Source organism: Aphelocoma coerulescens, chromosome 4 (assembly GCF_041296385.1).
Source record: "Aphelocoma coerulescens isolate FSJ_1873_10779 chromosome 4, UR_Acoe_1.0, whole genome shotgun sequence".
NCBI lineage: Eukaryota > Metazoa > Chordata > Aves > Passeriformes > Corvidae > Aphelocoma > Aphelocoma coerulescens.
In genome coordinates, this window is record NC_091017.1 from 30,413,065 (window position 1) to 30,437,191 (window position 24,127).

Consider the following 24,127-nt stretch of genomic DNA (forward strand, 5'->3'; position numbering starts at 1 on the left):
CACACGGCACGCCGGGACACCCGGCACGCCGGGACACACGGCACACCCGGCACGCCGGGACACGCGCTCGCGGCGCGCCGCCTCCCTCCGGAGCTTAAAGCCGTTCGCGACAGTGTCGGCCGGCAGGTGCCCTTTCATTTACGGCAGGAAGCCTGGCTTGCGGCAGGGCGGGAGTTTCCGGGCGGGGCCGGCGCGCACGTGCAGGTACGTCCCGCGCGGGAGGGGATGGGCCCCTGCCGTGGGCGTCTGCCCGTCCCTCCGTCTGTCCGTCCCTCCGTCTGTCCGCCAGCCCTCGGGGAATAGCCCCGGGAACCGGCGTCCCCGCGCGTCCCGAGGGCCCCATGAGGCACCGCGGGTGCGGCCCCCGTGCGGCCGAGCCCGAGGAGTGCGGCCCGTGGGAACCTCCTGAGGTTTAAACGGGGACGAGTGGAGGGGTCGGGGTGACCCCCGGTATCACCACAGGCTGGGGGGATGGACAGAGGAAGAGCAGCCCTGCCGGGAAAAACATGGGGGTGCTGGTGGGTGAGAGGCTGGACATGACCCAGCAATGTGCACTCAGCCCAGAGAGCCAAACGTGCCCTGGGCTGCATCCAAAGCAGCGTGGGCAGCAGGGCCAGGGAGGGGATTCTGCCCCTCTGCTCTGCTCTGCTCTGCTGAGACCCCACCTGCAGTGCTGGATCCAGCTCTGGCGTTCCCAGCACAGGAAAGACGTGCAGTTTTTGGAGCAGAGCCAGAGGAGGCCACGAAGATGGTCACAGGGCTGGAGCACCTCTACTCTGCAGTCAGGCGGAGAGTGGGGATTGTTCAACCTGGAGAAAAGAAGGCTCTGGGAAGATTTTACAGCAGCCTTCCAGTGCCTGAAGGAGGCTACAGCAGAGCTCGAGAGGGACTTTTCACAAGGGCACTTCGGGATAGAATAAGAGAAAAATAGTTTTAAACTGAAAGGGGATAGTTGAGATTGGATATTAGGAAGGAATTCTTTACTGTGAGAATGATGAGATAGTGGAACAGGTTGCCCAGAAAAGTTATGGATGCCCCATCCCAGGGGGTGTTCAAGGCCAGGCTGGGTGGGGCCCTGAGCAACCTGTGGAAGGTGTCCCTGCATGTAGCAGGGGGATTGGAAGTAGGTGATCTTTAGGATCCCTTCCAACCCAAACCATCCTATGATGTTCTCACTTTGTGCCATTTACTTGTGGGGCTGGAGAGTGTCACCAGCCTTTGTACAGATGAGTGAAAAAGTCACTCTTTTGCAGGTGGATATTGCAGGGGATGACATCTTAGGTATAAACTTGATTTTTCATAGGCCAGCATGTTTAAAGTGAGGATTGAAAAGGACTAATCATTAGATTAACAAACAAGGCTGGCAGGAGACTGTAATTTGTACAGCAAATCAAATGTGACACATCTTTTATATCTTAAACAACTGATTTTTGTGCACAATGTAGGAAACAGTAGAGAATGTCTTTTCGTGGAAGAGGAGGTGGAGGAGGAAGAGGAGGTGGCTTCAATCGTGGAGGAGGTGGTGGTGACAGAGGTGGCTTTAACCGTGGCGGACGAGGTGGCTTTGGACGGGGAGGTGGAAGAGGAGGCTTCAACAGAGGAGGATATGACCAGGGCCCTCCAGAAAGGGTAGTTTGTAAGTTACATGGAGAAACTTTATTTATTTAATTTAGAATGACTGCTCCAGGTCTTTAGCTTGTTTGTTCTTTATTTCAGTGTTGGGAGAGTTCATGCATCCCTGTGAAGATGACATTGTTTGTAAATGTAAAACAGAAGAAAACAAGGTGCCTTATTTCAATGCCCCAGTGTACTTGGATAATAAGGAGCAGATTGGCAAAGTGGATGAAATCTTTGGACAGCTGAGAGACTTTGTATCCTTCAAAAAAAATGTGTGACCTACAATATTTGTTTTTTAAAAATTGATTGGATATTAAATGGGATTTCTCTAGGATTTTAAAATCGTTCAGCATTTGGCTGCCAGTTATATGTGAACAGACACAAGTGTAGCTGCAACTGTTGGTGTCAACAGGTGCTTCATTCACATTAAGTGCCTCTCTTAGAGCTTTTTTGATGTGACAGAGTGCTTTAAGTCAGTCAGAGTTTTTCACTCTGTACCAGTACTGATGATGTGTTTTGGATCCGTGCTGATTCGAGTTGTTACTTTCTCTGGCCAACTTACCAAATTTTCTTCTATAGGTTGCTAAGCCATAACAGGATTGGATCAAGGGACTGGGGATTTTTTTTGTGCATTAGGGGACCTTGGTCATGCTCCAGCTCATTATTTAATTCCAGTGAGTTTGTACTAAGATGTCCTGTTGCTCATCGTCCAGTTTATTACTTAACCTGCCCGTAAAAGTGGGATGTGCCAGGACATTCTCTGGAAAAGCCAGCTTGACACATTCTGTGTCTCTGCCAGATGGACAGAATCCATGACAAATGCAGGATACCTGGGAGAGTAACCCTGTAACATGTCAGTAAGACTCAGCCTGTGTTGGTTGATTGAGCATCAGTCACTAACTGCATGCATTTTCCTCTCCCACATTAAATGTGAAGTAAAATATGCATGTTTAAATCACTTTCACGCTCTGAATGTATTGATTTGCAGATTTACTTTTTTGTACCAGAATTATTTGAATTGCAGAGCCTTGTTTTCTTCCTGCAATAGCATTTGAAGAAAATATGTTATGGATTTTGCATGGATTTTCCTTGCTTCCCCATTTAATTTAGACTATAAGTAAGCAGAGTTGGCCAGCAGCTTTTTTGATCTTGGGAACTGCATAGCAAAGTCCTTCCACACTGGAGGGCCAAAGGATTTGCTCAAGGCTGCACGTGGGGTCACAGAGTGTCTGCCAGTTCCCTGTAGGATGAGGCTGGGCATGTGGTGTCCAGCAGTCCCTGCTGGCTCATGCCTTTGCACAACCAGGCACTCAGCAGCAGAGCCCCTGCAGCATGTGAATTGTTCCAGATGAGCCTTGAGGTCACCCTGGGGCTAAAGAGGTCATCACTTGCTATGCAAGTGTGTTTCTTTACAGTTATGGTTTTGCACTGCTATGTTCTTCCTTATGCCTTCGTGCATAGAAGGAGAAAATTTTTTACCACAAAATACCACATTTGTCACTGTGAAAAAAACAGAAAGAAATTAGAAATAGTTTCTGCTGATCTTTTAATTGCAATTGTGGTGAAATTTAGCTGAATTTATAAAATACTAACTCAGAAAATGTCTGAATGTTCCTTCCATATACGGATCAAAATCACAGTTTTTAATGTTTTATTACTGCAATTCTCCTTAAAGAAACTAACAGTATTTTTCAGTGAAGCTGTCCGAGAACATGAAAGCCTCTTCATTTAAAAAGATGCAAAAGGTTAGCCAATCTCAATAACAGAATTTTACTGTATGTCATCAGTTAGATAATTCTACTCTGTCAGCAGATAATAAAAGCTTTATTAAGCTTTTAAGCTGACTGTCCTTTGTCAACATAGGCATTAATGTCCCCTTCCTTTTCAGTTTTGTATTTGCCATGTTATTCCTTCTCCCTGCCCCACAAGAAAAGATGTAACCAATGAAAATCACACAAATATCACCTACATTTTAGCAGCTTTTTAATTCTGTGATTTACTACCTGTGTACTTTCTTTATTTGGCTGTTTGCAGAGGACAGTTTGGCATAATGGGGCAAGACCAAACTGTGGGTATTTGTAAAGGGAGATACTAATGTGCTTTTTAGTCTTGGTATTCTGAAAGCCTAATGGAACTCTCTTCCTGCAGTTTTACATTGATCCAGCAAAGCTGCTACCCCTTCAGAGATTTTTACCAAGGCCCCCTGGAGAAAAAGGTGCTCCCAGAGGAGGTGGTAGAGGAGGACGTGGTGGTGGACGTGGGGGAGGAAGAGGCGGTGGTAGAGGTAAGATCACAAGAATGAAAACTGCAGAATGTTGGATTTATTTGAGGTGCCATGGGTTATTCTGGTCATTTGTGTTGTGGACTGTTTGTGTTGGTGTCTTTTTTTTTTTTAAAGCTGCTGGTAAGTACTTGAATATCAACATCTGTATTGCAAAGAAAAATGTTATTCATGTTTCTGTTTGACTTAATAGAAAAGGCAGTGATACGTCAAGGCCTAGGCTTCTAAGCTGCCTAAGTAACAGCTCCAAAGCACAGGGAGGAGAGAATGCTGATTTGTAACAAAGACAGAAAGCTTTTTGAACATCCCCTGTGATGTACTCTTCAATTAAAACTGAAGTTTACTTTTTCTTACATCGCAGTATCTGGCCTCTTTTCCATACCCTGCCCCATTGCAGCAAGGTGTAAGTGTTGCAAAGTGGTTTGGTTTGTTTGTTTTAATATTCTGTTGAGTTGTAATTAATAAATAATAATTACTAATAGTTGTAATCAATTACTGGTTAATATATGTAATTATGTTTTTGCCCTTGTGAAAGAAGGTCTCTTCAGTATTTTGGACATGGTGTATCAGATATTTAAAAATGCCTAACATGCTGCAGAGGTCCTTAGAAGAGACAAGGTACTAGTAGTTGACCTGGTAACTGCAGCAGTTGACAGTTTCTGGTTTTTTGTTGTTGTTCATTTCATTTCAGACGCTGTCAATGAAATAAATTGTTGTGCATAATCCACAATTTATATGCTCCCCAAAGGGTAATTTCTTTCTTCTGTTTAGGAGGATTTGGAGGAGGCAGAGGTGGAGGAAGAGGAGGAGGTTTCAGAGGAGGTAGAGGTGGAGGAGGAGGATTCAGAGGAGGAAGAGGTGGTGGAGGAGGCTTTCGGGGTGAGTGTGTGGTTTTATCTTTCAGGAATAAGAATAGCTCCTGATTTCTAAAGCTTGTAAATATTAAACAGAATGTTGTTTTTTTTAATGTCTTGTAGATGTTTGTAGTTCTATGCAAGAGATTTCTGTGCATCCCAGTAGCTTGAACTGAAGCACAGTACTCTGCATTTGTTGATACGTGTATAAAGCCATGTTAGATTTTTGCATTTTATTCCATCAGCTCATTCAGTGTCATGTAAAGAATTTGCTTTAAATGCAACTAAGATATAAATTGTTTGATGTATTTTTCTTTTCTCTTAAAATAGGGAGAGGACATTAAAAATGGAGCCATGAGTATCTCCTCATTCTTATCATGTCATCTGCAGAAGCAAAGAACCTTGAAAAATTCTTGTAAAGGACCCTGAAAATCTTTTTTATAAAGAACTTGAAGCTACAAATGACAATTATTTTGACACTTCATGACTGTTGATGGATGCATGAGGAGAGTGTAGCCCCAGGCGAAGAGCTGAAGACTGCTCAGAACATCTGTAAACTAAGCCAGGATTCGATGTTATTCTTAAACTGTTTGTTTCTGACAAGCAGTGCAGTCAGTGCTTGACTCCGTGTTGGAGTTTGGAGTAAACATACCAATTGAAATGGGTTTTCCAAAGACCTTACAGGTTTACTGCATGCACATACTTCAGTGTGAGCCTGTGCATGACTGATCCCTGGTTCTCATCCTCCTTTTACATGGAATCTTCCAGGCTGCTCTGAAATGGACATGCCGTTTTAACAACCTTTTGTGAACCTTTTTGTATAAATGAAATTTCAAACTTCCGTGTTGATAATTTTTTTTAAATGCATAGTAATGTACAGAAGAAAAGACAGCAAAGTATATTTTGTTAATTTTTCTATATAAATATTAATGAAAGCCAAAGGCATTAAGACACAGTCTTCTTAGAAGCTGCTGTCTAATGAACAAGACAAGGTTAATACTATACGTCAGTCATCTAATGGTATCTAATTACACTGATATTAAAATGCTAAGGGTTTTTAACTGGCCCTGCATCCCCCCTTAGCCTGTTCCTCTTGAGGTTTTGATGTCCTGGTACTGTACTTCTGTGGTGCTCTGGGCTTGTGTAGGGTTAGATTAAATAGCCCATCATAGGGCGGCTGTGCACACAATGCTTTCAGTTTATACCTTGCTTAGAAAGGCATGAAAAAGTCTGCATGAGTATTTGGTCTCTTTAAATGGCTGCATGATGAGGATTGTTGAAAAGATAATGACTGTATCTTCCTAAGGATGGAGGAGACCAGGGTGCCTCTCTACTCTGGAACTTTGGAAATAAAATAGGTGAAAACTAGAACATCCCTGAATTTCAGCTGGAGGCAGGAATCTGTTCACAGACTCTTCTACCAAAAACTTTTGAAAAGGGATGTGTAGAATAATGTATGTGCAAGTATTTTGAACATCTTGTTTAATCTGAAAAAAGTTTGTTTCAGAACTGATTGCACTGTTACACTTTTTAATTGATGAATGTAGTAACAGATTAATTATGTTAGCCTTCTGCTTAACAAAAGGCAACAGGTAATTTTTCAGTACCAGGATTGGACTGTTACTGGATGTTTTAACAAATGCGACCATTACTTTCAATAATCTCTGAAACAAAACTTGAAAGAGAGGAAAACAAAAGTTTAAGAATTCACTTTAATGTGAATAGATGGTGCATGGGATAACAGATAAAAATGTTCTGCAGCTTAAAAAAACAAAACACAGAACACTGAATTTCTAAGTCTGCTTTTGTGAGAAGAAGCTGAGTCTACTGTTAACCCCAGTACATTCAGGAAGTGAGGGATTCCAGTTTTTTTCCTGATACTGCTACAGGCCTAGCTTTAACCAGGTCAGTTAAATCCAGAACTCTGAGAATGATTAGGCTCATGTTGCTATGTGTTGCTAGGCCATAGTGCTTCAGGGCTTTGGCTTAAAATTGCCTTTTATCTAAATTCAGTGCAAGTAATTGCATTTTGTGCATTCCACATTGCAGCTGAACAACACGACCCAAGTGCAGCTGCAATGTCAATACTTCTGTCATGTTTGCAGCTGGATCCTCTGCTGTGCTGTGTTTCTTCACTGATGCTTCAGTAGTGGCCTGCTGGCTTGGATCTTTTTCCTTATTGTTCTGTCTTTGGAAGACTAACATGACACAGTCCTCACTCTTACACTCAGATTCCTGCTGCTGTTTGCTGTTCTTTAGGGACATGCTTTTTCCCAGGGTGTCAGGAGGCTCCTGCCATGACCTGGAAGTTGCCTGGTGTGACAGGCGGCGTTTGGCTGCCGGCAGTGCTGCCTGGCAGCCCAGGAGCAGATGTGTGTGCTGAGTCTCTCAGCAGATGGAGCAGTGAGTCAGCCTAAGGCACTGCATGGCCAAAGCAAGGGCTTTGACCTCTGTGTGCAGAGGAGCTAAACAGCAGTATCCATTGCAGCTCTGGAGGAAAGATCGGCCTCTTGGCTGTAGGGAAGGGATTGCAGTCCCAGTGGAGAAATGCACGAGGAGCATTATGGCATGGCCTACGCATACAAACAGTGCTGGATGGATTTTATGCAAATATCCAGAGAAAATTTGTAGTCTTAGATCTCCACGGAGATTGTAGGATATTCTTAGGATGGAAGAACATGAGGAAACTGTCTGGATGTGTTTGCCATACGATAATGCGGTTTTTTTCCTTCGTTCTGGGGAAGGGTGATATTTGCAAGGCACATTCAGTTCCTGTTCTGCCTTGTTTTCTCTGTGCAATGGTGTGACCCTGCCCTCTTAATATAAGTAAGGTGCTGTTATAGATGAAAACTCAGTCTCAAAAATCTTAAGATGTCTTGTCTGCAGTGTAATGCTGTAATGAACTATGAGGTTCTCTAATTTTATATGACATCTTTCTCTCAGTCTTGAACTTTTAATTCAAATTCTATCTGTGAGTCTGTCACGGTGCTCCTGATCATAGTAAGTGAAATGTTGCAGTTTTATTTATGTGTGTAATTAGAGATACTCTGTGCTGCTGCTGCAGAGAATAGGAAAGGGGCTCACAGGTACCATGACAGAAATAGGTATGTTGGCAGAAATAGCAAATTTCAAGTAGTTGTAGTGTCTATGGAAGAAAGGTCACAGTGCTGTCTGCAGTGAGGGGAGTGGGGGTAAGGGGTTAATGTAGACTCTTGATGACAGTTTGGTGTTCCCTGTATTCCCCTTACTGGCAGCCTTTGGAGCAAATAGCTGGACCATCTAAATAGCTTCTCACCTGCTCCCTGCTCCAGCAGCACAAGGGGGGTTGCTGTCCAGGAATATTCCTCTGAAGCTCAGGTGGGCTTCAGAGCACCCCACAGTGCACAGTGGTACTGGTGTCACCTACCTGTGTCCTCCTCTATTACCATGGCAGTGTTTGGCCCAGGTGTGGGCTCTGACTTCCAGCTGATTTTGAAACTGACACCTGGTACATACTAGGATCAGGTTACTTACAAGTATTTAGAAGACCTGGAGCCTTTTGCCCATGCCACAGTAAAATTTTGGGTTTATATTTTTTTCTATTTGGAATCTAAATCCTCATTAAACAGGGGGTAATACGTGGAGGTGTATTATAAAGCTTAACTTGTTACCTTTTGAGAATGGCTGTAGTGCCCCTGCATTCCTTGCAGAGTTGTTTTTTTCCTTGTGTTTTCTGCAGTTGCTGGGATAGGATGGCTCAATGTAGTTAATGTATTTAATAGATTTTCTGTGTTACTTTGTCAGAGAAATTTGATGAAGTGCGGAAAATAATTGGGATATTCTAATGTAAGTCTGCAATACTGGGAGTTGTAGAACAGGAAGGATTTCTCTGGCACTGATTTGTAGATGTGTGTGTTTGCCTGAAGAAATGCTGGACCGTCACACATGTACTGGTGCGAAGTAATTTGCAGTTGTGTAAAGCATTGTCTTGGCAAGAAAAAGTATTGTTTATTTAAAAAAAAAGCATACCTATTGTGTGATGTAAGGCAAGTAAAAATCTTTGTAGAGTCACACATATTTCAGGGCTTTTTCTTCTGTCAGCTGAAAATCTCTATAGAGCGAAACTTTTCTAAGCAACAGTTTAAATCTAGTAAAAGTCTCTGTGAACGAGGAGAAAGAGGTAAATTACTAATTTGTTTTCCCCGGGGTTTGAACCATTCCCAAGCATCCGTTTGGGAAAAGATTTAAGGGATGTTTTGCCTTAGAGAGCCCTCCAGCGGTGGGGGCCGTAATAAACGTGGGAGGGGTTTGGGTTTGCCGTGGGTTTGTAGCGGGGTTACTGCTGGAAATAGGAAAGGAAGACGTTTGGGGTTGGTTTTGGGTTTTTTATTTATTTTTAATGCAAAAGGTACGTTTCTGTACCCACATCATTCGTGCATTGGCATATGTTTTGCACACAACTGAAAGCAGCTTGCTAAACCCCACATTGCATTGCCCCACATCTATATATAGAGATACGTGCAAATTGAAGAATGGGTTTCAATAGAAGTTGCATTTTGCTACTGATCTGGGACAAGTGGGAAGGAAAAGCATCACCTGGCTTTATAAAGTGCCCCTCTGACACCAGTAATACTATGTTACTGGAGGAGAAAAACAGCCTGAGGTTTTGGATTTTATATTCTTATACCAGTATTAATAAGCAATGTGGTAAGACATATTTTATCTGGCTTAGAAGCTGTGGTTCCATCTTCCTGGATTATTTGCATACTTCAATGTTTAATTTCTTGTTTTATCTTTTTGGCTTTATTTTATGAACTACAGTGTTGCAGAAAAAAAAAATCTTTTGATGATGTCTGCCTTTAGTTTAGCCTTTTTTTTGTCAATTCCAGTTGCTGTAAAATAAGTCGAATTTAAGAAGAGACAGAAAAAATGTGGTGGTACATAGGAGGGACTGCACATACTGGAAAGTTGCATTTTAATTAAGTATAAAATTTCTTTTGTTAATTGCTACTGTACATCTGGAATCCTATCTGAGTAAAAATAGTAATGGTTTGCTTTTCTGAGACATTCAGCATTGCAAGCTCTGACTTCTGTGGAAGCTGCAAGATCTGAGGTGCTTTTGAAAATCTTGCCAAAGTGTCAGAGGAGGAAAGCAAAGATATCAAATTATCGCCATGCCTTTATCTTTCAGGGCAGGACAGTGTTGCACGAGGAAAGTGGCTTCATTGCCAAACAGGTCATCTTTCCTTTCAGAACCCTTCCACCCTGTTCCTGCCTAATCCTCTTCTGACAGGAAAAATACTGTAATAATACAAATACCCTGAGCTGTGAGTGTACATGTGGGGCATTAAAGAAAACATTTACTCGTAGCACTGTGACTCAAGATTGTTTGTAGTAATGATGACCAAATAATTGTGACTGCACAAGTTTTATATAAGAATTTTCTTGCAGTAATGGGTGAAAGATGCAGGGTGTCTGTTTTGGTGAGCTGATGAGGAGTGGGAGGGAATGCTCTATGAGTGTTTCACTGGTTAGAGAAGAGAGAGGTCTTCAGATATACTTTGTATGGGATAACTGTATTTTTGTGTCACTGCACTCTTATGCTGCTCAGAAGGTGCAGCCCTAGCCTGGGACCTGCTTGACCTACCTGTGAACCACTTACAGCTGAAAAACCACTGCTGCTTATCCTTGTCACTTTTATACCCAGTATGAATACTGACTGAAGGCAAAAACGGTATGAAGCAGGAGTGAGGGGAAGCAGCTGCTTTCTGATACTGCATATAAACTCTTTGGGCAAGGGCTTATTGCAGCTAATGTTTATGCAGGGTTTTTTAAAAGGTCTGTACTTTGGTGTGCTGGTATCTCATCCCTGAAGGGAAGAAAACATGAGCTTTTGCAGCTCAGGTCTTTGAAAAATGCCCAGTAATTTCCTGCCCAGTAACATGCTTTGGAAAATTTGCCCGAAGTAAGCTGACAAGTATTGTGTTTAGGAGAGGGAGGATGTTCAGGCTTTTAAGGCATATTCAACAACCATTTTCTCTAGACCAGGCTGTTTTAGAAATGTAGCAACTGAGCTTTCTGAAAGTCATGCTGCTTCAGTTTGGAAAATACTGGAATGTGTTTTTCTTGTGTCTTTATCTGAGAGTTTAACTCAAACAAAGAATCTTGAAGAAGTAGGTCTGTAAAGATTTGAAGGGGTGGGCTTTAGAGTAAATGTATCCTGTTTTTAAGGAAGCTGACATTTGTCTATTCATGTTGAACTGCAGGTTTTTGCACTCTGCGTGATGATGGGAATTAGTTCCAAGCCAGGCTGATGATTGATTGAACTGAGACAACTTTTGTTGAGGTTTCCAGAGCATTGCACAAGAGGTTTGAGGGGAAAAAGTTTGGGGGCATGTGACAGTTAATCTCATTAGCAGTAAGAATGAAGTTTAAGCATACTGTTCAAAATTTACTCAGTTCTGTGCTGCTCTTTGTTTTAATTAACAATCTCCTGCATAAACTGCATAAACTTCTTTCAACTTTAGTCCAATTAAATCATGCTTGGAAGCTGTCAATGGCAGGGGGAACTCCTCCCTGCCACCCTTCTTTTAATTGTTCAGTGAGTCTATTGAATAATGAAAGAATTTGCCTGACAGGGTTTTGTAGAGTTTCGTCTTCTTGATGAATTATTGCAGAAGATAGACGACACTCTTTTGTTGAAAATGCATTGGAATGACTCATCCAATTCCTCAGAAAGTGACAATGAAGCTCATTCAGCCTTCACACAGACTGAGCACAACATAGTTGCAGCTTACTTAATAACAGCAGGTATGGGCGTCGGCAAATTGTTGCGTAGCTTTTTAAAATAGAACTTGTAGATCTGAATGCTCATTTTGTATAGTAACAGTGATGGTATTTTGGTATTTCATTTTGTATTAGACAGCTGTCTGATGGCTTTTCCCCATACTTACTGGCAAGTTAGCAATCAGCTGCCTGACTGAAATATGCAGAAACATCTGAAGTGTGCAGAAACATCTAAGTTTTCTGCTCTATATTTGAAGGCAGCGTTGTGTCTCAAAAAATACATTTTGCTGATGTGTAATTATAGAAGAGAGTGAGAATTAATTTCTGCCAGCTTGCAGAAGAGATAAAAATAGGTCATAGCTGTCACATCTTGCATTTTTCTGTGATGTGCTCGAAGCTATCTTCAGATTTCTCCTGGGCTACATGTTTGTAGTAATATATGTGTAGTCTGAGCATGTGAGCGGGTGTCTGTTAGGGGGATGTAAGGGGAAGGGTTGGAATGTGACTTAGAGGGAGGGAGCTGGTCATTAATCAGAGAAGAGCAGATTCCAGTTGCAGCTGTATTTTTCACCAATGACACGTGTTAGAAAAGCACGCTGTGAGGCTTCACTTTGTGTTTGTTCCCTGTGACTGTAGTGGTCTTTGCCTAAACTTGAATGATTATAGAATTATTTTTTTTCTCCCTTAAACACTTCCTCATTGTATAACCACAAGTGCTTCAGTAGTACTTTTCTGAAGCATTGAGTGCCATAGTAATGAAATATCCACCTAACCAAAACTGAAACCTCCTGTGTTTAAAAACAGGCCTTCTGTATCTTTATTATGAAAAATCAAATCTGTTTTGTCTTTATTCATTGACTGTACCACAAATTTTTCCATGTTGTAGTTATATTTTAAAATACTTTAAAATAATAATGTATTTTACATTTATATGAAATAGTATCGCCGGTGGTCGCAATTTATTTAGCATATATGTCAGAAGTGGTGAGTATCAAATTGCTGTTCTGGAAAAGTGGGTATTTTTGGATGCAAAGACAATAATTTATTTAAGGTCTTTAAAGAAATTAATAGAACAGCTACGCAGATCAGTAGGCTTCTTAAGAAGCTTTAGAGATAGCTGTCAAGTATTGGAAGCCTAGGGATACCTCTTATTTTTATTAAAATATGATTATGTTGTATGTAACAAGGTGATATTTTCAGATAGTTTTGACCAGCTGGTGTTCGGGAATCAAAGCTATCATTGGTGATCACAGGGTATCAATGGAATTAGCCAGAATCAACCCAGATCTTCTTTCTTAATCTTGCATGGATATTATATGTCTTGGGGGAAAAAAAAAAAAAAAAAGTTGTATTACTTTGTGGTTTTAGTTTTTTTTCATTTTTTATTTCTAATTAGAGTTGGGGGAATCTAGTAAATCTTTACTTTCTTCATGAGAAATGTTTTTGACAATGAAGGCCATAAAATATTTGAAAGTATGATTGATTGCTTTGCCTTACTGCAGCAAATTTCACATCTGGAAGATTTAAGCCTTGTTAATAAGCAGATGTATAAGAATAAGAATGAAGTCTGGGTACAGTGTTCATCATTATGCTGCTCTTCAAAAGGTTTAAGTGTTTCTCTCTTGTTTTCTGAGAAGGAAGTAATTGTTAAGCATTACACTGGTCAGTGTATTCATTTTTGTGATGACAGCAGGAGTACTCAGGCTGCAGCAAGCTGTGCTGCCTCGTGGATGTCTTTCTGCTTATGGTGGTGAAATGCTCTGGTATAATTTTAAAATGCTAGCTGGAAAGGTAAATTCCATGTTATACATGTACCTGATTTTTTTTTTTTTTGTTTTGATGCTACTACCCAACATTGCCATGTCCAACTCTATGCTATGTCCCTAAGCACCATATCTGCACATTCCAAGGGATGGCAACTCAGCCACTTTCCTGGGCAGCCTGTTCCAATGCTTGATAACACTTTCAGTGAAAAAATTTTTCCTAATACCCAAAAATACTCTTCCCTGGTGCAACTTGAGACCATTTCCTCTCACCCTATCTCTTGTTCCTTGGGAAAAGAGACTGACCCCCACCTGGCTACACTCTCCTTTCAGGTGATTGTAGAGAACAATAAGGTCACCCTGAGCCTCATTTTCTCCAGGCTGAACAACCCCGGCTCCCTCAGCCACTCCTCATAAGATTTGTGCTCCAGCACTTTGACCAGCTTCGTTGCCCTTTTAATGGCCACTGCTTAACTGCTGCCTGGAGAAACTTTGTTCATCTGCTTTACCTGATCCTCAGAAATAGAAAAAAGAGCATTTCTTGTTTCTACATCTTTTTTCTCAATTTGTTCAAGATGGAATCCCTCTTCTGTCTTATATTTTGTTCTTCAAAACATTCTTTTTTTGCTCTATTAATACTTTATTTTAGTGATACTAACATTTTTAATGAATATAGGTTCCACTTTTTTTTCCCTGTTTTTTGTTGCCTCCCCTCCCCCCCCCTTACCTTTAAGACTGGACTCTGAATTATTAAATTTAAGTGCGTCTAGGAGGATCTTTCCTTCACCCTGAGGATATGAGTTTACAGTCCTGTTGTATGTCTGATTTCATTCTTGGTAGCTGTAGTATCTGTTAAAACATGCCTCATAAGAAGCCTGTATTATTAAACTTGTAATTCTCTCTTGCTCCCTCTCTCCCAAGAGATGACATGCTATCTGTCAACAGGAGAGCTGACAGAACTGGCACTGCACGTGGTTTTTTTACTCTGGTGTTCATTTCAGATCATATCCTCAGCTCCTTCTTTTTGATAATTTTAGGAGCACATAGGATCAGTGTCATTCCTGAAATGTGTGAATATATGAATATGATAACTGATGGCATCTGTGTGTCCAAAAGATGTTGTACCTCCAGCAGGAAACCTGCACCTGAGAACAGACATCCCTGGCAGTGTTAAAAGTGAGATAGCCGAGGGTTAATTGTGATTTTGCCTCACTTGATTTTAAGATTACTGAATATGATAAGAGAATTTCTTTAATGTAGGAGATAGATCAGTTTAATAAAATGTTGCAGTGAAGATCCTTAAGTGAGTTTCAGGTATAATAAAAAAAAATATCAGGGTGACTGAAGGAAGGGGGTTCTGCTTGTGGAAGTCCACATTCGGTATGACAGTAATTCACTCAAGCTCCTTACAGAATTATTCCTCAGATCTGTGATGACAAAAACTGTAGTGTTTCAATTCATAGGTGAAACTTATAAAATATAAACAAAGCAAAACAAAAAGCCGAACCAAAAATTCTGAGGGGCATTTCCATGGATAATGTGGTTTTTTTACCAAAAAATTCCACTATCCACTTGTAGTTTAAAGTGCCCAGGCTATACAAATGCTTGTAAGTTTAGGATTTGGTTCAGTGATACTGTAGCAGCTGTGCCAGACTAAGGAATCTATGGAAAACTTTTATAAATTCCTCTTATTACTTGCAAGTTATTTTTTTAATGTCGTCTTTGCTTGAACATTTGAATTTTCCCTTTTGTTGGTAAGGACTGTGAGTCTTGTCTCTGCTGAGGTGCAAGGTGGAGTTTTTAACCTTACTAACTGTTTATTGATAGTTTGTGTTAATAGTGGGTTAATAAAAGTTTGGAGGGTGAGTTTGCTCTGGATACCTCTACAACAGGCTGGAGTTCGAAGAAAATAAAACCACAACAATAAAAAAAAAAATTATTTTTAGGAATGCCATGTAAACTCACTGCAAGAGTGAGTAGTAGGATTTGGCTAGGAAAGGGGAATAGCTGGAGAAAAGAAGGATAAGGAGGACACCAGGATCAGAAAAAGCTTCCTGATGCACAGTGTCCTGAACAATGTCCTGGTCATCTTGAGGAGCTTTAAGTCCAAAGCAAATTTCAGAGGGCTTGGGTGTGAAGAGAGGAGAATATACATCTTAGCTTTAGTTTGTTACAACTCTTTGAGTCCTGGCAGTTACTTGGGTTGCCTGATAATAAATTTCAGATGCTATTTGAGTCAAGCCAGACCAAAAAGGTTAAAAACACATGGGTTAGTGAGGCAGGAGCAAGTTCAGAGCAGAGCTGTACTTTTCCCGTGGCTGTGACACAGCCCTAGAGCTTGTCATGTGGAGGAGATGGCTCTGGTGCAGGCCATGCTTCTGTGCAAATCATCCAGACTGCTTGACAAGGCTTAGAAAATACAATTTGCAGCAACCTGAACCAACTCTGATGCTGGCAAAGCTTTGGGACCTCATGAGCAGAGAGCAGAGTTTGTCTGTTTAGAATAGTGATATCAAAGTCAAAGTTTCTGCATCCCTTTTGCCCAGGGTTATTGTCTGAATGCACAGTGGGAACTATTGGCCCAGAATGGAAACCCTCAGGTATTGGCTGGGGCCTTCTGCTAGATCAGGTGCATAAGTTTTTTTTTCCAGCACTGTTCTGTTGCCTGTCACCAACTCGCATCCTTCTTTACCATGGAGGTCAGCACTGTACTTGGTGGCTGGAGTGTTTGAAGTGTAATCCTAGATGCATTTGAATTTCTGCTATGCTTGTTGTCATTGCATTGAAAGTCCCATTGAAATGCTCCACTGTTGGCACTTAATGAATCCAGGTGAAAGTTGCCTAATTGGAAAAGCTTTTTTCTCCTTTTCCAGTGTCTATCCTCTTTGAAAAATTGCACTTGACTGAAAATAAACCTTGTTTGGGACTTACATATTACAATAGGCTGCATTTTCTTCTGCCTGTGTATTACTGGCTGGTGTGTATCTTTTGTAAAGTTTGCCTTTTTGTGTTTTTACAGGAGTGATAAGCATTTTCAGTAACATTGTTGTGTTAGGCATCTTTGTTAAGTACAAAGAGCTTCGGACAGCAACCAACACAATTATTATCAACTTGGCTTTTACTGACATTGGTGTTAGTGGCATTGGTTACCCCATGTCTGCTGCCTCAGACCTGCATGGAAGCTGGAAATTTGGATATACTGGATGCCAGGTATTGCAATTCAGTTAAAGAGAATGTTTTGAGTGCTTAAAAGCAAACTGAGAAATAAGTAATGGCTCTAGCTCATGTTATTTTAAGAGATAAAGCAGAGATGCAGAATTCGACTTTGGACCTGAAGCTGATGTTCTGTGATGTCAGCAATACCTGGAGACAGTATTTTATGTGTTAAGCATATATTTGCAATCTGAAAACCTTGAAGTGTAACCTTATATCTGTCAACTAGACATTTTAAAATAGCTTTAAGAAGGCTTACAAAATCAAATCCTGAAATGAAGATGGTTATCGTAGCACATGCACATTTAATGACTTAGCTGATAGTTAAAGGCTTTGATTGTGGCTACTGATTTGAGGATGAGCTTGACAGATCTTGGTGAGTTCTGCTTAGCAACTGCATGTCCTTTTTGGATGGAACTAATAGGATATCCAAAGCAAAGGCCTCTAAAGCTCTTGGTCTCCATTTAAGATTTAGCCTAATTTTAATAGCTGTCTATTTTTAAGAATAGACTGACTGAAAAACATATACTTCCACAGCAGAGAGATGGTGGCCTTTGCTCACTATGTATAGTGATTTTAATTTACATTATTGATAGACTGTTGGGTTTAAGTGCCTGGGAAAATGAGTAGTAATGTGAAGGTATATACTGAAAATGTGTCATAAGGCAAACATTTTGGACATTTATATAACAGATGCTTATCACAGTCTGACATCACTTGCCTCAGCAGACAGTTACTTCAAGCTCATAATTCAAACACTGTTTGGCAGGAAGCCTCACTTCTAACATCTTTGGGTCTGGATTGCCTTGTGGTGTGTTCAGGTTGATGTGAGATCTCACTACCAAGGCTTTGAGAGTTAAAACCACTTGAAGCACAACTCATGTCAACCTAAACCAAATGAATCCTGTGATCTGAGGTGGCCGAATGCCACGTGGTTCTAGCATAACTGCTTGTGCCATGTGCTCTGGCTCAGGGCTCTGTGTTTCTGGGGTGCCAGTGGTAACACAGCCCTCCCAGTCAATCCTTCATGGTCAGGCTTCCCATGGGATGATGGGGCAGATGCATTTGGAGCATGCTGGGACTGCAGCATGTGTCACTCTGTGCAAAAGATCTGACACACATAAAAATGGAGCCTGAGGGGGTAAAGCAGCGGGCCATAGCTGTGAAATAAGTGTAGTTATACAACAGATGAGAGAGTGATAATTCAGAACCTCACATTTGCTAAAGCTGTAACTCTTTCTGATGGACCAAATCCTCCTCAGGTTTCCTTAACATGTATTGAAAACATGAAATAAACCCCTCCAAACTCTGAACTTCAAAATTTCCTTATTGAAGGACAGTGTTTCTTTTATTTTGAGACTATTGTCTTTATGATTTCTAATGTGCATGCAAGCATGTGCTTTTGAAATATTTGCTTTTTAATGAGCCAGCTTCAAATTGCCTGCATTGAATTAGTTCCTTCAGGACCTTGCTTATGGAAGATGACTCCGGCTGAATTCTGTTGATTCAGGACCCAGATTTGTTCTTGTACATTTGGAAGATTTCTCAGAAATGATATTCTTGTTTGTTTGTTTTAATTTCAGATCTATGCTGCCTTAAATATCTTTTTTGGGATGGCGAGTATTGGTTTGCTGACTGTTGTTGCAGTTGACCGTTACCTGACCATCTGCAGGCCTAATATAGGTACTGTACTTAGGGTCAAAAACCAGTCCCTATTGGGAGGAATAAAATTCTGATTTAATTGTATTGTTTTCTCATGAATGACTCCATAATTACAGCACTGGGCATAACTAGAACATACAGTACTTGGTTTAGTAAGTTATCTAGTTGGCATGCTGCTCATTAAAGTGAAAACTTCATCATTAGGCTGTTACTCTGTTTATAAATTGTGTTTTCATGGCCATTTTCAGTCTTTAGAGGGCCACATCCATACAGAGAAGCACACAAAAAGCCTCTGGCTGTGTGAGGTGTTGACCTTTGTCAAGCAGGTTTGTGCCTCTGTTGCTGTGTTAACATCACCCTGGGTGTTTTTCTCTCCTCTGTTACAGCTGTGTTGTAACAGTTAATTCCTCCCTGCAATCTTCCAAGGATGTACTTGAATGCACTGTTGCATTATAAGCTTTTGGCATGGGGTTGGGATCAGGTATTGCCTGTCTGCTGAGAGCTGGAATGGGTGATAGTGTTCAAGTGGCTTTAAAGGCTGAAAGGACTGAGAAGTCAGTCAGCAGAATGAAACAGGGGTGCTACAGTGTTGGGGAGTGCAAGCCTTGTAAAGAGTCTTTATTAACCCATCATGTGCTTGCTGGAAGCCACTTGTCACTCAAGTTTGTCACTGGAAGGAAGCAGCAGATGAGAACTGTTTGTGACTGTCTGTGCTTGGCCGCAGGAAGAAGAATGACCACCCGTAGCTATGCCACTCTGATCCTTGCTGCTTGGATAAATGCAGTCTTCTGGGCTTCCATGCCTGTTGCAGGCTGGGCCAGCTATGCTCCAGATCCCACTGGAGCAACGTGCACAGTAAATTGGAGGAAAAATGATGCGTAAGATTCCCCCTCACGCTTTCTTTTACCTTTGCTAGCTCACAGAAGTCTAAGATTGTTTAATTCACCACTGTATGAGCGTAACTTCTTTCTGAAGTATGAAGCAAAAATTTTAAAAATAATTTAAAACAATAGAAATAACATAGAGCAAGTCTAGAAAAAAACCCATAGGAACTGAGCCATGCTTCAAAACTGAAATACTTGTAGTTTCTAATAAAAAAAAAAAGCTAAAGAAAATTTTCCATATTATTTTAGAGCTTGTTATAAAATCTCATAATCAAATCAAAATGCCAGATTCTTTGGTAACTTTTCCTGGATGGCTATTTGTAAATTACTCTGTTTTGTTTTTCTGTCTTATCAGGTCCTTTATTTCCTACACAATGAGTGTAATTGCTGTTAATTTTGTTGTACCCTTAACAGTCATGTTTTACTGTTATTACAATGTTTCCCGGACGATGAAACAATGTGCCAGCAGTAACTGCCTGGAGAGCATTAACATAGATTGGTCTGACCAAGTAGATGTGACAAAGGTAAATCAGTGCATGTTTTGTTTTAAGCAAGTTCTTTCGTGTTAAAGTCCTCATGGCAAAGGAACGGTGCGACCTTTTAAGGATTTTGGTTTCCTACATTCCCCTTTTTCTTTCATACTAAATATTAGCTGATAATGAGCCTTGGTGAAAACTCTTGGCTTGACTTATCACACTAGATTGTTTAATTTTGGTCTGATACTCTTTCCAGATGAATAGCTACTTTGAAGGCTGGGAACATTGTGAATTTTCCTTGCCTCTCTCCTCTGTCATTACCTAGAAATGTACCTCTGAGGTGCTCTAGGAGAGCTTTTACTCTGTGTCTGCAGAGTCCTTAGGCTTTCTGCTTGGTTCACAGCTATGTCTGGTCTGAAATGCATTGGTCAAGTCTCATTTGAACTCGTGGCCTAGGAATGAGAGTGCATTTCCAGCTCCAATCCCTTGTTCTTTTCGGTCTGTTGAGCTTATCTCTTATGTAAGCAGTAGCAAATGTGAGTTATGGCATGAAATGATATATCCTGCCTGGAAGGTTGACATTCTTTTAATGTATAAAAGTCCTTGAGAAATCTTGAAGTTCACCAGCTCCTTTGATTTTGTGTAAAGATGTGATTTATGGTTGGGCATGATGAAAAAGTGAGAGAGAATTGGACAGAAGAGTATGTACCTATGTTTTTGAATTACTTTTCAGTGAAAACTTAGCATTCCTTGGAAAACTTTCTCATTGATAAGTTCTGAAGAATTGTATTTTTACCTAAAAAAAGTAATTTGAGTGTTTTGTTTTTGTGAAGAACTTTCAGAATACTTGAAACTGAGGATTCAGTTAAAAATTTAGACTCATGTTTATGAAGAAAATGCATTTTTCCTATTTTGCAGTTGAAGACACTAAATTGCAATAAAAAAGGAGAGAAAAAAAGCAATGCTTTGGAGTTAAGCAATATCTATCCTTCTTTAGAACTGCTTTTTGCAAATTAGCATCCCCTCAGTTTTCTATACACCAAACTTCTAAACGAACGGGTTCTTTGTTACATTTTGATATTGTGTTTGGTATTGTGTTTGTATTTAAACAGGGATCCTCCGTGAGAGTCACTGCTTGTGTGTTGGTTGTGCTCTAGAGCAGCTCATACAAAGCAGCTGTTTCCTTCTTCTCATTGTGTTCATCTCTGAAAGACTAACTAGGGGTGTAGCGGGCAGCACTGGGGAATCCTGTGTGTATGCAGCCCTGCAGTTTTGGTTGGTTTTCCAGTGCTTTGTTTTGTCCTCTTGATTCATTTGAGATTTCCATCCCAGTTTCCACTACTGATTCATGTCCCTGACAGAAGCCAGAAAAGTCTGTCTCAGTTGATACCTCTCCTACTTTCACTACCCCCAGTTTGTCACTGTCCAGGTCTGGCTGTGGCATGGCATGTCCTGGAGTGTGAGCCCCAACATCCCCAGGTTGTTCTCTCTGGCAGGCAGGCAGAGAAGACATGACTGCTCAGATACCTCCTCTGTATCCTACTTGAACATGTCTATAGTGCTTCATTAAACCAAGAAGACACTTCTGGGTTCCTTAACTATATGTCCTAGAACATTTACTTTCTTTTATTTAATGGTACCATAATTAAGCCTTATGAAACATTTTTATTAACTGCCTAATTAAATATTTGGCTTAAATTTTTGTCTCTGTTCATATTTATTGTTTGTAAGAGCATCCCAGAGTGACTTGTTATGGTGGTCATAATTCATGTGTGAAGTCCTCTCTGGTAATTTAAACTCTCGATGGACAGATTTACCATAATGAGTAGTGCTGACTTTGAAGGAATATTGTATGTAATGAAATGACACCATGCCAAACACATGGCAGTGAGGTGTGCTATTAAATCCCCAAAGTGAGATTTCAGTGTAAACTGTCAAAATGTGTCAGGTATGCTTGCTTATGTATTATTTCATTCAGGATAGCTCTATTTTCACCCAGGTGCATGTGCTTTTATTATGAGGTTTTGTTGTGAGGTCTTCATCTTGAGGTAATACTAGTTATGTGTCTGTTCCTCTTGTTTTACAGATGTCTGTTGTGATGATTTTAATGTTCTTGGTGGCATGGTCTCCATATTCCATTGTGTGTTTGTGGTCTTCCTTTGGAGACCCAAAGAAAATTTCTCCTGCAATGGCTATCATAGCTCCTCTCTTTGCAAAATCTTCCACATTCTATAATCCCTGCATTTATGTCATTGCAAACAAAAAGTAAGTGTTCCAAATTTAGTACCGGTCCATTTCATTATTTTAGCGTATCATCTGAGCATTGAAGGATCACCTCTAAAATATGGCAAGCTGATTAGCAAAGAGCAAAGGGTACACCACAGTTAATTTACCAAGGTGACTTTTTGGACAGGAAAGCCTGAAATAAATTGTTTTGATCATCATCAAAACATATGGAATGGATACGTGTATTTGAGACATTAACAGAGCTTTTGAAAGTCCCATTTGCATTTTCTCAGTATGGAATTTGGGTTGCATCAGTAGTAGACTGGTTCTAATGACTGTGGCCAAAGTGTGTGCTTCTTAGTGACGTGTAACTTGTGTAGATTTTCTTGGTTTTTATTTGGGATGTATCTTATTCTCACTGATTAGGATGGATTGACCCTTTTCATTAAAATAAATAGGTTAAGCCTATTCTGATTTGAGCCAGCGTAACAAATGCCCTAATCAAGCCAGTGCCTCTGACTGAGGACTATGTTTTCCAAAGAGGCATTCTTCCTGTCTCTGCTACTAACCTTCAAACAGAGCCTGTGATCTCTGCCTAGGTGAACATACCTGATCCTGCTGAGTCGATGGAATAACATCTGGGTTTCTTTCCATTCAGTTAATCTTTGTTGTGGCTGTACTGTCTCCTGGGATAAACAAAAGCTGCAATCCCTGTTGAAGAAATGAAATTAGAAATGAAAGACATTCTAGTACCTGGAAGTGGAAAAGACCCAGGTCCTTTTGAATTCCAAGTACATGGTTTTTTATTAAGTGCATTCTACTAAAATTGAAAACTATTGTAATAGTTAAGACCATCTTACCAAATTTTTCCTTCTATTTGGTTCTCCTGCTAATGATCTTCCTGTTTTTCCTTTCTTGCCCTTTGCAGGTTTCGGAGGGCAATCCTGGCAATGGTGCGATGTCAGACAAGACAAGAGATAACCATAAACAATGCTTTGCCCATGAGTGTATCTCAACGTGCACTGACATCGCAGAACTCCAGTCATTTGCCTGCATAAGTTGCATGGAAAGGAGTGAAATCTGGGTTCAAGTTAATTAATCTTTTGGACAATTAGTCTTTTTGAATAATAATCTTTCCCAGCCAGCTGTTTTGTGTTAGTCACTGTAATCTTTTTAGAGAAGTTAAGGAGACAAAACCTGCCAAGGCTTTATTTTTTGAGTGGTTTATGGGCCCAGTATGTCTGTCCCAAACAAAAAGGGTAGCAAAGTGGCCACTGTGGCTCTTACAGAGTTAGACAAGGTGGCAGAGGGGCCAGTAAAGACAAAAGTGCAAAGTGCTTAGGTTCAGTAACCCTAGATTCTCCATGTGTATTGATTCCTTTCATGAAGTACTTTCCACCAACTTCCCTTTAAAGTTTTCCAGACTTGAAATATTCTGGATACTCCCTGTGGCTCTATATTTCCTTACTGAGTGTCCATGTTGATATGCTTTGCAAAGTTCTGTTTCTGTGAATATGTTAGGGTGTCAAAATATCTACCCTGACCCCATAGGATCTTTTATTAAGTTTTAGGATTTTGAAGGAATTTAAACATATTTAAAGTATTTTTAAAATTTTGACTGGCAGAACCAAATTAATTTGTAGGAAAGACAGCTTTTGTATTGTAAGTAGCATGTTTCTAGTGGTTGTGACTGCACAGCAAATCCTGAAAATGTGGCAAAATGTGCCCTCAAGCTCCACACTTGGGAGGCACATAAAACTGAGTAAATATTTATGGTAATTTCTCATCACTTCTAAGTCAATCCTATGTTTATATAGGTCTGATGTTTAATTTTCAAGAAATACCTTTGGCAGTCTGAGCAATGGATTTATTCAGGGTGAAAAAGATGACTTTGTATAGATCTATCTCCAGTTATTATGTGTGTGTGCATATGCAGTTTGGCTTTGCAGTGTAAAACTTATTTAAAGTATATGTGTATTTTTGGCAAAACCCTGGTTTTACAAGATTTTTTAAAACCTCTACAATCTAGGGTTCCTCTTAATTTGCCATTTTCAGTATTAAAGAAAATGCCATGCAATATCCTCATGGTGTACTAGATTTCCTTCAGGAACCTTGGAACACTTTATAGACAGTAACTAATGCACTGCCTCTTAGGAGAAGAAAAGAGATACTTTATTACACACTAACTCTACAAGCTACATATTAAAACAGCCTTGGAACACGGTTGGATGTGATTTGAAGCAGAGTGTGTTCTGACAGAGTAAAGAATGAGCTGGTTTAACTGATGCCTCTCAGGATACATTTGAAGGTTAAGCAACTACAGATCTCGGCTAATCTGCTGTAATCTGCTGTTGCTAAAAGGATGGCTGCATTCACATTTGTAGCA

General features: G+C 40.4%; 2 protein-coding genes across 6 annotated transcripts; both read left to right on the top strand.

The window, feature by feature from the left end:
• The first annotated feature begins 113 nt into the window (after positions 1 to 113).
• Positions 114 to 5,242, top strand: GAR1 (GAR1 ribonucleoprotein). Of its 5 annotated transcripts, XM_069013341.1 has the most exons (7): positions 115 to 204; positions 1,446 to 1,636; positions 1,717 to 1,871; positions 3,303 to 3,362; positions 3,766 to 3,901; positions 4,670 to 4,777; positions 5,083 to 5,242. In XM_069013341.1, the coding sequence occupies exons 2-7, from the start codon at positions 1,459 to 1,461 to the stop codon at positions 5,094 to 5,096; spliced, it is 651 nt and encodes a 216-aa protein (XP_068869442.1). In that variant the 5' UTR covers positions 115 to 204; positions 1,446 to 1,458; the 3' UTR covers positions 5,097 to 5,242. The 5 variants fall into 5 exon arrangements, with proteins under 5 accessions (XP_068869438.1, XP_068869442.1, XP_068869439.1 ...); XM_069013337.1 differs by lacking the exons at positions 4,670 to 4,777; positions 5,083 to 5,242 and having other exon boundaries at positions 114 to 204; positions 3,766 to 4,661; XM_069013338.1 differs by lacking the exons at positions 115 to 204; positions 4,670 to 4,777; positions 5,083 to 5,242 and adding an exon at positions 266 to 518 and having other exon boundaries at positions 3,766 to 4,661.
• A 7-nt stretch (positions 5,243 to 5,249) lies between these two features.
• Positions 5,250 to 22,882, top strand: RRH (retinal pigment epithelium-derived rhodopsin homolog). The gene is made up of 7 exons (XM_069013336.1): positions 5,250 to 11,541; positions 16,300 to 16,490; positions 18,077 to 18,176; positions 18,880 to 19,033; positions 19,395 to 19,563; positions 21,602 to 21,780; positions 22,670 to 22,882. Exons 1-7 carry the CDS (start codon positions 11,436 to 11,438, stop codon positions 22,797 to 22,799), a joined length of 1,029 nt encoding a protein of 342 aa, XP_068869437.1. The 5' UTR covers positions 5,250 to 11,435; the 3' UTR covers positions 22,800 to 22,882.
• Positions 22,883 to 24,127: the final 1,245 nt, after the last annotated feature.